The following is a 13666-nucleotide window of genomic DNA, read 5'->3' on the forward strand; positions in this document are numbered from 1 at the left end:
ACTGAATTGTGGGTGTGGTGAGGGGTGTATTTATAGGCATTTTGAGGTTTGGGAAACTTTACCCCTCCTGGTAGGATTGTATATCCCATACGTCACTAGCTCATGGACTCTTGCCAATATGAAATAAATAAATTTATCAGGTAAGTTCTTACATAAATTATGTTTTTTACCTTTGTGATTACCTTGGATCTAAGCCTCTGCAGACTGCCCATTTATTTCAGTTCTTTTGACAGACTTGCAGTTTTGCCAATCAGTGCCTGCTCCCAGATAACTTCACGTTATCTATATGAAAGGCATGAACTAATGCCCTCTAGTGGTCAAAATGCATTCAGATTAGAGGCAGTCTTCAAGGTCTAAGAAATTAGCATATGAAACTCCTAGAATTAGCTTTCAACTAAGAATACCAAGAAAACAAAGCAAAATTGGTGATAAAATTAAATTGGAAAGTTGTTTAAAATTACATTCCCTATTTAAATCATGAAAGTTTTTTTTTGGACTTGACTGTCCCTTTAAACAAAAAAAAAAATATATATATATATTTATATATATATAGTCTGAAAGGAGAACTGACAGCTAAGAAACAGCCTACTGGAATGAGAAACTATAACTTATTAAAGGAATTAGTCAAAATTAAACTTTCATGATTCAGATAGAGCATGCAATTTTAAGCAACTTTCTAATTTACTCCTATTATCAAATTTTCTTCGTTCTCTTGTTATCTTTATTTGAATGTAAGCTTAGAAGCTGGCCCATTTTTGGTTCAGCACCTGGGTAGCGCTTGCTGATTGGTGGCTTCATTTAGACACCAATCAGAAAGTGCTACCCAGGTGTTGAACCAAAAATTGGCTGGTTTATACATTTACATTCTTGCTTTTTCAAATAAAGATAGCAAGAGAAGGAAGAAAAATTGGTAATTGGAGTGAATTAGAAAGTTGCTTGAAATTGCATACTATATCTGAATCACAGAAGTTTAATTTTGACTAGACTATTCCTTTAAACAATTCATGGAGTGAGAAGGAGAAATGTTACATAGAAATGTATCAGGTGTATTTTCCCTTTAGCTGAAAGCAGGACAGAATGTTTAGTACAGAGTGTGCAAAAAAAAAAACCCCAGGGAGGAGCTATAAACAACCTTTATTAAGCTCAATCACAGGCAGAAAACTGAGAGGAGCAAACACCTAACAACCGACATGTGGGCTTCAGTACTCACAGTGCTCTGGCTGGTGACCTCATTGGCTAATGCTGCTGACACCTGCCCAGGTAAGTGACCAATAAGCATATGAACAGGTTTAGTAAATGTCTTGGCAAGTTGTCCTTCCAATTACATCTATGTTGTAAGGTAAACACGTTACTCCTGTGCTGTTTTATCAGAAGCTGGGCAGTTTTAAATCCACTTATATTTTAAACTCTTTCAATGTTATATATATATTTTTAATCTTCAAGTGATTTCAAACAGATGTAGATAATTGTAATTGCATTCAATATCAGGCTCTCGAAACAATGTAAAACATTAAGATTATTTGAGTATTAACAATATTTAGATTTTAGCATTTAAAATGATAGTAAATCCTAGCGTTTGTGAAACGCTCGGATTTACCAGTTTGACAAATAAAGGGGACTTTCAGTCATGATGTATAAAATACTTCATGCTGAAAGTTCATTTATTTGTCTAAAGCGTTCGCCACGCTGAGCTCCTCAGGCAGCCCACAGCAGAGCACTATTTTTCAATGAGGTGACGTTTCCACCTCTTAGCCAATAGCCGTGTGGCCCAGCTGGCATTATGTCAGATAGTTAGCACGCTATTGGCTAAGATCATCTCAGTGATAAGTGTTCTGATGTGGGCAGCCTGAGGCACTCAGTGTGGCTAACGCAGACAAATAAAGGAACTTTTAGCATTAATTTTCTTACCCTTAATGACAATGGCTATTTTTACATTTCTGCAGTGTTTGTGTTTAGCTGTAATTTTCCTCTTACTCATTCACTGTACCCACACATATTATATACCGTTTTTCTCGCCATTAAATGGACTTTCTAAAGATGCCATTATTTTCCTCATATCTTATAATTTACTATAAAAAAAATATAAAATATGAGGAAAAAATTGAAAAAAAACACACTTTTTCTAACTTTGACCCCCAAAATCTGTTACACATCTACAACCACCAAAAAACACTCATTCTAAATAGTTTCTAAATTTTGTCCGGAGTTTAGACATACCCAATGTTTACATCTTCTTTGCTTTTTTTTTTTAAAGTTATAGGGCAATAAGTACAAGTAGCACTTTGCTATTTCCAAACCACTTTTTTTCAAAATTAGCGCTAATTACATTGGAACACTAATATCTTTCAGGAATCCCTGAATATCCCTTGATGTGTATATATTTTTTATTTAGAAGACATCCCAAAGTATTGATCTAGGCCCATTTTGGTATATTTCATGCCACCATTTCACCGCCAAATGCAATCAAATAAAAAAAATTGTTGACTTTTTCACAAATGTTTTCACAAACTTTAGGTTTCTCACTGAATTTATTTACAAACAACTTATGCAATTATGGCATAAATGGTTGTAAATGCTTCTCTGGGATCCCCTTTGTTCAGAAATAGCAGACATATATGGCTTTGGCGTTGCTTTTTGGTAATTAGAAGGCTGCTAAATGCTGCTGCACACCACACGTGTATTATGCCCAGCAGTGAAGGGGTTAATTAGGGAGCTTGTAGGGAGCTTTTAGGTTTAATTTTAGCTTTAGTGTAGTGTGGTAGACAACCCAAATTATTGATCTAGGCCCATTTTGGTATATTTCATGCCACCATTTCACCGCCAAATGCGATCAAATAAAAAAAACTGTTAAATTTTTCACAATTTTAGGTTTCTCACTGAAATTATTTACAAACATATTGTGCAATTATGGCACAAATGGTTGTAAATGCTTCTCTAGGATCCCCTTTGTTCAGAAATAGCAGACATATATGGCTTTGGCGTTGCTTTTTGGTAATAATAAGGCCGTTAAATGCTGCTGCGCACCACACTTGTAATATGTCCAGCAGTTAAGGGGTTAATTAGGTAGCTTGTAGGGTTAATTTTTAGCTTTATTGTAGAGATCAGCCTCCCACCTGACACATCCCACCCCCTGATCCCCCCTGACCCCCCTCAAACAGCTCTCTTCCCTCCCCCGCCTCACAATTGTCACCGCCATCTTAAGTACTGGCAGAAAGTCTGCCAGTACTGAAATAAAAAGAATTTATTATTTTTTTTTCCATTTTTTTCATACAGTCTGCAGTGATGGATCCCCCCTTACCCCACAACCTCCCTGATACCCCCCATACATCTCTCTAACCCCCCTCTACCTATTTGCCGCCATCTTGGGTACTGGCAGCTGTCTGCCAGTACCCAATTTGCCCCCCAAAATATTTTTTTTTTACTTTTTTATATTAAACATTTGTTTTCTGTAGTGTAGCTGCCCTCCCTCAATAATCTACATCCCTCCCCCTCCCAGATCCCTTACTAAACAGAGATCCCCCCTTCAAATGCATCTGTCTTTTTTTTTTCACTTGAGTGCATATATTTTGCGTGCGCACACGCACACGCTCCCCGACCCCCCACCGCAACCGCCTCCCTGGCCGCATCCACCGACAATGAGATATCGGATCGGGATGCATCATAAAGACACATACAGCTTACCCTACTCCCAGAAGCTGCTCCCACCCACCAACGAATGTGTTATCAATGGCGATGCAGAGAGGGCCACAGAGTGGCCCTCTCTGCATCGGTGGGTAAAATAGGGGATTGCAGTGATGCCTCAATATTGAGGCATCACTACAATCCCTTGTAAGCAGCTGGAAGCGATCATGATCGCTTCCAGCACTTCAAACAACAGAGGACGTACCAGGTACGTCAATTGTCGTTAAGGGGTTAAACTTCATGACTGAAAATCCCCTTTATTTATTGTATTGATAAATCCTAATGTTTCACAAACACTAGGATTTACTATCACTTGAACTTCTGTATATTGTCATATTAATAATACGTAGAGGTTTTTTTTTTTTTTTTTTAAATAATTTCTGCTAATTTATTGCTATAATTATGGGAGACTTTTCTTTTCTTTTTTTCAACCATCAGGCAGTTTGATAGAATTGTACAATGTGTGAGCAGCTGAATCCACAGAATGATGTAGCAACTAGTATTGGTCACTTAAAGGGATATGGAAGTTAATAATAAACCATAGACTTTCTTGATTTAGACAGAGGGTAAAAGAAAAGCAAAAATGACTATTTACTTCTCTTATACATAGTAACATAGTAGATGAGGTTGAAAAAAGACAGAAGTCCGAGTTTTCTCTCTCTTGGCCTTATTTGTTAAAATTGAGTTTATTTGCATGACAACATACTGAGGTAGGGTAAATTTGGAGTGTGCATGTGACTGAGGTAGGGCAGCTCAGCAGTGTGCATGTGACTGAGGTAGGACAGCTCAGCATTGTGCATGTGAATGAGGTAGGGCAGCTCAGCAGTGTGCACGTGACTGAGGTAGGGCAGCTCAGCAGTGTGCACGTGACTGAGGTAGGGCAGCTCAGGAGTGTACATGTGACTGAGGTAGGTCAGCTCTACAGTGTGCATGTGACTGAGGTAGGGCAGCTCAGCAGTGCGCACGTGACTGAGGTAGGGCAGCTCAGCGGTGTGCACGTGACTGAGGTAGGGCAGCTTAGGAGTGTGCACGTGACTAAGGTAGGTAGCTCAGCAGTGTGCACGTGACTGAGGTAGGGCAGCTCAGGCGTGTGCATGTGACTGAGGTACGGTAGCTCAGCGGTGTGCATGTGACTGAGGTAGGGAAGCTCAGTGGTGTGCATGTGACTAAGGTAGGGTAGCTCAACTGTGTGCATGTGACTGAGGTAGGGTAGCTCAGCGGTGTGCACGTGATTTGAGGTAGGGTAGCTCAGAGGTGTGCACGTGACTGTGGTAGGGTAGCTCAGCGGTGTGCACGTGACTGAGGTAGGGCAGCTCAGCGGTGTGCATGTGACTGAGGTATGGCAGCTTAGCTGTCTGCTTGCGACTGAGGTAGGGCAGCTCAGCAATGTGCATGTGACTGAGGTAGAGCAGCTCATGAGTGTGCACGTGACTGAGGATTGTAAAAGCAAATTGGGAGTTTCTTTCTTTATTTAATTGCACACTCTACCTGAATAATGAGAGTTTTTAATTTTGAATTACATGTTTTTTTAAAGAACTTAAAATCTATCATGTACATTACAGAGTACTATTTATGCGTGTACTGTATGTGTATATATACTGTAATATATGTGTGTGTATCATCTATCTATCTATATTTCTTTTATAAAGGTGTTCCTGTCCATGATCCATTACTCCTGGGAATTACTCTTCTCTACCACTAGGTGGAGGAAAAGATTTCCCATCCCCAAGAGCCCAATAAAACAGCTCCTACCTCACACATTCCTCAGTCTTTACTTTGCCTCCGCTGGAGGTGGTTGAAGAATGAATATGTGCATCTGATTCTTCAGAGAGAGGAGTTTTCAGTCTATATTGCCGCTCTGTTTACCCTCAGAGTACATTTCTTATCAGAGGGATGTATATGGGGTATAGTTTATGATTCTTTTTTCACTTCATGGGAAATTTTTCATAAACCCTCTATATTTGGTCGCAGGGACTTGTCTTTTGCCTCCCTTTATTGATCTACAATATACTCCTATTCCATAACCTCTGCTGATATGTTTCAGTACTGGTTTGACTGTTTGCTGCTTGTTTTCTAGTGGACGAGTGTCTATTGGTAAGTATCTTTTTTATTAACATTTAGACACTCATATAGCTATGTTTTGCACACTTTTATAGTTATTTATATGTTTGCTATTATATATGCCCTTTTCACTATTCCCTTGCTGTTTTTGCACGCATCTGCTTTTTTTTTTATAAGGAAGCTTATTTTTTTGCACGTTGGCCTCTGTTCTATGTGCGTAGATGCCGCACGTCCTGTTAACGTTTGTCTGGTTAGTGCATGTGCCTTTAGTCTTGCTATAGTTTACCCGCATGCCGGTTTAGCGCACGTTAGCTCGCTTATGTGCGGTGAGGGTTTTTTTTGTTTAGTTTTTTTCACACGCACTGAGGAGCGTTATTTGTACTCTGTTTTAATGTTAATTTCTCCTGCTTTGTTTTGCAGTTTGGCTTAGCACACATTGTAACTGTGACTCTATTTTTTAAAAGCTACTTAGGAGGCAGTAAGTGGTTTCCTTTCCTCAAGAGCTTTTTTAGGGGGTTATAGTCTTTATTGCATTGCTTTGCCATATCTATAATGGAGCAGCTGGATTCTGTCCATACATCTAGCCAAGAAACTGAGTCTCCTGAACACCTTTCTACCATTATTAGGTGTGTTTATTGTAACAAACCTGAAGTGCCTTCTCCAGCTGATTTATGTGGCTCATGTTTAGATTTGTTAATGCAATCAGACCAATCTAATGATGTTTCTCTGGGTACTAATGCACCTACTGTTTGTTCAGAATAATGCTGATGTTGTGTCTCCTACCATGAAAAATATGCAGACTGCTCTCTTATTTTCAAACAATCATAATAGGTCAGTTCAGATTTAACCGTTTACAAGTTATATCTGCCCTGAGACCAGGGATACTTTTTTATCTCATCAGATAGTGAGTTTTCCTCTAGATATGAGGACTCTTTTTTTGTTTATAGTTGAACTTTTTTGTCTCTCTTTAAGGAGGTATTAATTACTTTAGGGTTTAAAGATCCTAAGGTTTCTGATGATAAGCCTTGTAATTGCTTAAATTCAAATTTCAAGACTGTTGTTAAACTCCCTGAGGCTTTCTCTGTACCTGATGCTGTCTCCAACATGATTTCTAGGGAATGGTCTAAGCCAGGTAATTATTTTACTCATTCTGCAAAGTTCAAAAAGTTATATCTTTTACCTGCTGCCAACTTAGATTTATGGGAAACAGTTCATAAGGATGGGGGCATTTCTACTCTGGCTAAACTTAGTACTATTCCTTTGGAAGACAGTACTTTCTTTAAGGACCCTTTAGACATAAAGTTAGAATCTTTTCATAGAAGGGCCTTTTAACTTGCAGGTTATATTCTTAGACCAGCTATTTATATTGCGGATGTAGATGTTGTTTAAACTTAATGGTTGTCTAGTCTTTCAGAGCAGTATTCGGATGACTCTACTAGTGCTAATCTTTTGAGTTTACTCGAGTGCTATTTATTTTATTTGTAATGCTGTATTTGATATTATTAAGATTAATGTCAAAAGCATGTCTTTGGCAGTCCTTGCCAGGTGAGTCTTGTAGCTTAAATGTTGGTCTTTTGATATGGTGTCAAAATTTTGGATGTCTCTTTCCTTTTCTTTCAGGGAAAGAGGTTATTTGGTTCTGATATAGATTATATTATATCTACTGTTACTGGATTTAAAGGGGCTTTTCTTCCTCAAGACAGAATGTCTAGAGGGAAATCCAGAGCTTCTAATAGTTTTTGTTCCTTTCCTCAGAATAAGAAAGACAATTCTCTGGTTCAGTCTGGAGACCTAATGCTAACTGGAACAAGTCAAAACAGGGTAAGAAATCTATCCCTACTACCAAAACTGCATGAAGGCGTGGCTTCCGATGCAGAGATAAAGCCTCTTTCAGGAGGCTTGGTTTTAGTCTGTTCCAGATTCCTGGGTTTGGGATATTGTTTCCCAGCAACAAAAAGCAACAGGAGCACCAACTTTTAAAGTCCCTCTATCCTTTATAACAAAAAATGTTCATATCTAAAAACTTCATATAAAGTAGCACACAGCGGACAGTAAGAAGCAAAAATAGAAGAGGTTGGCTAACACAGCTGATGCGTTTTGGCTGGCTGCCGTACTCTAAGCTGTTGAAATATTGTTTCTCAGGGATATTGAATAGGATTCAGAACAAGCCCTCCCAGAGAGAGTTTTGTTTTCCCCCAATGTTCCACGGACTCCTGTAAAAGCTCAAGCTTTTCTTCAGTCTGTCTCAGATGTGAAAGATATGGGAGTAATTGTTACAGTTCCTTTGCTGGAACAGGGTATGGGGTTTTATTAAAATCTCTTCATTGTTCCAAAGAAGGAAGGTACTTTCAGACCAGTTCTAAAGCTAAAGGCTCTGAGCAGGTTTGTAAGGATTCCATCTTTCAGAATGGAAACTATCTGGACTATTCTGCCTTTTGTTCAGCAAGGTCAGTTTATGTCCACAATAGATTTAAAGGATGCTAACCTTCATGTTCCTATTTACAGAAATCATTTCCAGTTTCAGAGGTTTGCCTTGATTCATTTTCAGTTTGTTGCTCTACCATTAGGTCTGCCTACAGCTCTAAGAATATTCTCAAAGTTTCTGGGTGCCTTTTTGTTTGTGATCCGGTCTCAGAGTATTGCAGTGTTTCTCTACCTGGACAACATCTTGGTTCAAGCTCCATCTTTTCATTTAGCAGTATCACACCAACCGACTCTTGTTTCTTCAACAGCATGGTTGGAGGATCAATTTTCCAAAGAGTTATTTGGTTCCTCAGACAAAGGTAACTCAGTATCCATGAGTCTTTCTCTAGCAGAGCAGAGAAGGTTGAAATTGGTGTCAGCAACTTCAACCTCTCGTTTCCTTCAGTGGTTCTGTGTATGAAAGTCCTATGTCTTATGATTGAAGCCTCAGATGCAATTCCATTTGCTTAATTTCACATGAGGCCTCTTCAGCTTTGTATTCAGTGGGTCAGAGATTATACTTCGCTATCTCAAAGGATATTTTTGGATCTGAGTACAAGTCAGTCTCTAACATGATGGCAGGATCATCAGTTTATTATTCAGGGGGCTTCTTTTGCTCATCCTACCTGGACTGTGATCACTACAGATGCAAGCCTCTCAGGTTGGAGAGCTGTTTGGGGGTCTCTAAAAGCACAAGGAGCTTGGGATCTTCGTAATGCTAGGTTGCCAATTAATGTTCTAGAACTCTTTGCAATTTTCAGGGTCCTTCAACCTTGGCCTCTGTTGAAAAGGGAGTCTCAACTCCATTTCCATACAATATCACAGCTTATGTCAACCATCAGGGGGGAACTCACAGTTCCCTGGCAATGATGGAGGTGTCTCGGATTCTCTCCTGGGCAGAAACCAATTCTTGTCAGCATTTCATATTCCAGGAGCCAACAACTGGTAGACAGACATTCTCTCAGTCATCAATCTCTACATCCAAGGGCGTGGTATCTTCACCAGGATGTATTTGATCAGATTGTGGATCTTTGGGAAATAGATCTGATGGCCTCTTGTTTGAACATCAAACTTCCCAGGTACTTTGCAAGGTCCAGGGATCAACAGGCAGAGTGGATCCTCTAGTAATTCCTTGGTCTTTTCAGCCTTCTTATCTTTTTCCACCTCTGGTTGTTCTTCCCAGTGTAATTTCTATGATAATGCTTGATAAGTCATCTGCAATCCTGATTGCCCCAGCATGGCCTCACAGAATTTGGTATGCAGATCTGGTTCAGATGTCTAGTTTCCCTTCTTGGACTCTTCTTCTGTGGTCAGACCTATTGCCCCAAGGTCAGTTTTTTCATTTGGCTCTCAAGTCTCTGAACTTGATGGCATGGAAGATGGACGCTTAGTCCTTAGACATAGGGGTTTCTCTGATTCTGTGATTGAAACCTTGATTCTGGCTTGTAAGCCTGTAACTAGGAAGATCTATCACAAGGACTGGAATGCCTTTTTTCATGATTTTTTCCAGAATTCCTAGGACTCTGCAGTTTTTGCAAGATGGTCTAGATAAGGACCTATTTTCCAGTTTTTAGAAGGGGCAGTTTTCTGCTCTTTCAGTTTTGTTCCACAGAAAGATTGCTTATATTCCTGATTTTCATAGTTTTGTTCAGAATCTGGTTTGCATCAAACCTGTTATCAAGCCTATTTCTCCTCCCTAGAATCTTAACCTTTTGTGAAGGGTTTTGCAGGCTCCTCCCTTTGAACCTATGCATAAACTTCTTTCATATAGGTGATAAGAGTCCATGATCCATTACTCCTGGGAATTATCTTTCCTGCCTCTAGGAGGAGGCACAGATTCCCACACATCAGAGCTCTATATAAACCCTTCCACCTCTATAGTAATCAGTCTTTTCTTTGCCTCTGCTGGAGGTACGTGAAGAATGAAGATGTGCAACGTTGTTTGTTATTTTATTTTAGGGCTTCCTGGTTAGACCCCTGTAGTTCCCCACTTCAGTACGGATTTTGCCATTAGAGACGTATGGGAGTATTAAGTATTAAGTTTATCATTATCCTTTCCTTCTAATGACAGTGAGGGTTCACGAAAACATTCATAACCTATGGGAAATACTTCACCTGGCACCAGGAGGCGGCAAAGACACCCCAAACATAAAATTGAAATATCCCTCCCACTTCTCCTACCCTCCCAGTAGTTCTTTGCCTTATGTAATGGAGGTTGGCAGAGAGAGATGCTCTGCTGAAGATTCTGATTTTATTGTCCTTAATCGATTGTTTCCTTCAAGAGAGGACAGGGGAGTTGTTAGTAGCCATGTTATTCTCTTAGTAAAGTTTTGGTGAATGTTAGCTCTGGATGTTGCAGGGAAGTTCCCAGGCCTCCTTCCAGTATACTTATGCTATCCTCCTTTTTAGGCAAACAGTATTAGTTACACTGCTTTCCATTGTGTCTCAGGTCCCTATCAGGATGGAGCTTGCTACTGTCAGACCTGGACCTGCTTCAAGTACATCCTTTGACAGCAGATGGAATCCATGCTGGATGAAGACCTCTTACTGGTCCCAACCTGGATGAAGATGTCTTTCCTGGTCACTGGGTTAGTCCGTTCTCTCCTTTCTCCCCCATAATGACTTGTTGTCCATTTTGGGAGCCAAAATTACTCACAGCAGTTTTGGATGATTTATCAGCATTATCCAGTTAGCTACTCAGACCCTCACACTTTCCATGGAGGGGGGTGGCATGTAGCCTTTATTAAAACAGGGGCTTTCATTTATTCCAGAACAGTGTTAGTTACCCTCGTTTTACACTTCTGTTCAGGACTCTTACAGGACAGCAAAGAACAGAGCCTGTTATTTATTTAAGAACAGTGTTAGTAACACCAATTTTACATGGCTGTTCAAAACTCCTACAGGACAGCAGAGCCTTAGCCTATACTCCTTTCTCCCCATTCTAATGACTCATTGTCTAACTGTATGAGAGCTGGAGACAGATTATCTACTGGTTGATTTATTCCATTTTTTTGTACCCACTGGGGATAGGGGAACGATTATGAGGTACATATGAGGACGCTTTATCAGATGTGTCCCTTTATCTGGGTGTGTGACACCACAGAGACAACACCGGGTCCTCTGACTGGACTTGCCATCCAGACCCGGTGCCTACTCTGTAGTGTGAGTGCTGGGAATCAATTTCAGCCTAGCCAGTAGTGTTTACGGCTACTTTCAATCAATATGGGCTTAAGCTCCTACGGATAGGAAGCACTTATGTCTTGCCTAGGGAAACAACACGTGGCAGTTTATTTTAGGAGTTTGCATGCTGCTATTATGCAGGATAGTTTTCTGTGGCGGTGGACGTGCTCCACGCTCCTGCTGCTCCTTTGGAGCCATTCCCGCCCTTCCGAATTCCTCAGCAGTACTGCACTTTGTTGTGCTTCTCTCCAGGAGCGGGGAATATGTGAATGCTAGTGATTTATCACCTTTGCTTAAATATACTTATTGCTTATGGGGATTACCAATCTTATCTATCATAGATAATAATCCTATTTGATGTCATACCACGATCAGTATGTTAATATATAGTGGTTTATCAGCATTGCTGATGGTTTATGCATTACCATACTTATATCTTATATGGAGATAATTATGTCTGGTGATATATCATCATTACCCATTACATTCTTGATGCGCCTCCATGGAGCCTTATCTTTGTTCCTAGAGTTCTTCATCTGGCTTTGTTTGAGACTAAGCTTCTGTCGATATTAAGTGCTCATTGGGATGTGATCCTTTGGTTAATTGCTTAACTACTCGCAGAGTGTCGGATTTATCTGATCTCAGATGTGTCCTATTTTTCTGGGTGTTCCATTCTGATAAGGCGGTTCTGAAGACCAATCTGTGTTTTTTACTTAAGGTGGTTTCTTTCCACAACATCAATCAAGCAATCGTAGTTCCATCTCTTTGTCCCAATCCGTTTTCTTCCAATGAGAGGTTGTTGCATAATTTGGATGTGGTCAAGAGCATTAAAGTTCTACCTTCTCGCTACCCATGATTTTCATCCTCCTTGTGTGTTCTGTTTCTGGTAAGTGCAAGGGACAGAAGGCCTCAGCTGTTACTCTTTTCTTCTGACTACGATTCCTGATCACATGACTTATCAGAAATGGGGCAGTAGCCTCTTTTCCGAATTACGGCACAAAAACTGTGGGGTATCTACTTCTGGCACTTTCACAAATGAAGTCAGTTGATCAGATTTGTAGGGCTGCTACATGATCTTCTTTTCTCTCTTCTATAGATTCATTGTTTTACCTCAACATAAGGCATCATTTTGGAGAAGGGTTCTACAAGCAGTGGTGCCTAGTATTTAGGACTGCCTTTCTCTACTTTCCCTCCCTATCATTCATGTACTCCTCAGCTTGGGTATTGATTTTCCATAGGTTATGAATGTTTTTGTGGGCCCTCACTGCCATTAGAAGGAAAATAAAATTTATGCTTACCTGTTAATTTCCTTCTTGGCGGTGAGGGTCCACAAACTCGCCCTGATCTTTTGAAGTGTGTTTTTTGTGTATTTAACACTAAGCTTAAAGTGTGCCAGAGCATTTATACAAGGCTCTCTGCTTATTTTTTTAGTATCTATATACTGTTTTTACTCTATATTATGGAATGAAAACTGTCCCAATTGTTGTTTGTACTATACAAATAAAGTTGTGTTTTTCTTTATGCAATCAGCCATAATCTTATTTTATTAGGAATGTTATACAGGGAGCTTAAGAACTGTATATAATTCAGTGTGTATAAGGTTCAGAATAGCTCAGTAGGCAACATACTGAACTAGGTACTAGAAGAGACACGTTCTAAACCAATACAGAAACTCTGCTCAGCAATCTCACACATAACCTGATATGGTTATTATATACTGTTAATGTCAGTTAGGTTATATTGCTTTCCCCTACTGTATGGTTATGCAGATAGGTATATATTTTATGACAGTTCATTTTATGCATTTTCAGTACTATTCTTGATGTATTGTCATATATATATATATATATATATATATATATATATATGTGTGTGTGTGTGTATATATATATATATATATATATATATATATATATATATATATATATATATATATATATGAAAAAACAATATGTTTCTTCTTTATGCTTCGTGCACATAATGTTTTTTTATATAAAGTTATGCCTTTCTACATGTAATTCCTCATTGAAAATCTGTTTATATGTGTGTACAGGAAATATGGTCTTATATACAATTCTAATTAGGTTGTGTGATGGATACCCCGGCTACCCCGACTGGGTAGCTCCGCCAAACGGGCCCTGCTTCCTCCCTGCCAACTGCAGCTATGCAGCTGGCAAGTGACCACGGCCTGTAGCCACCCCTGATGCCCGACAGCATCAGTATTCAGGGTCCCCCCCTGTGGCAGACTCCAGCTACCCCTACTGGGTAGCTGTGCCTGAGG

General features: G+C 39.7%; 1 protein-coding gene across 1 annotated transcript in view; it reads left to right on the forward strand.

Moving 5' to 3' along the window:
• Nucleotides 1-1147: 1147 nt before the first annotated feature.
• The window catches only part of LOC128642575 (ficolin-1), a 116418-nt gene continuing 103899 nt past the window's right edge, over nt 1148-13666 (forward strand). The window contains exon 1 of the mRNA XM_053695340.1: nt 1148-1260. Within this exon, the coding sequence (XP_053551315.1) occupies nt 1191-1260 (70 nt within the window). The 5' untranslated portion in view covers nt 1148-1190. The remainder of the gene's footprint in view (nt 1261-13666) is intronic.

Source organism: Bombina bombina, chromosome 12 (genome assembly GCF_027579735.1).
Source record: "Bombina bombina isolate aBomBom1 chromosome 12, aBomBom1.pri, whole genome shotgun sequence".
Classification (NCBI taxonomy): domain Eukaryota; kingdom Metazoa; phylum Chordata; class Amphibia; order Anura; family Bombinatoridae; genus Bombina; species Bombina bombina.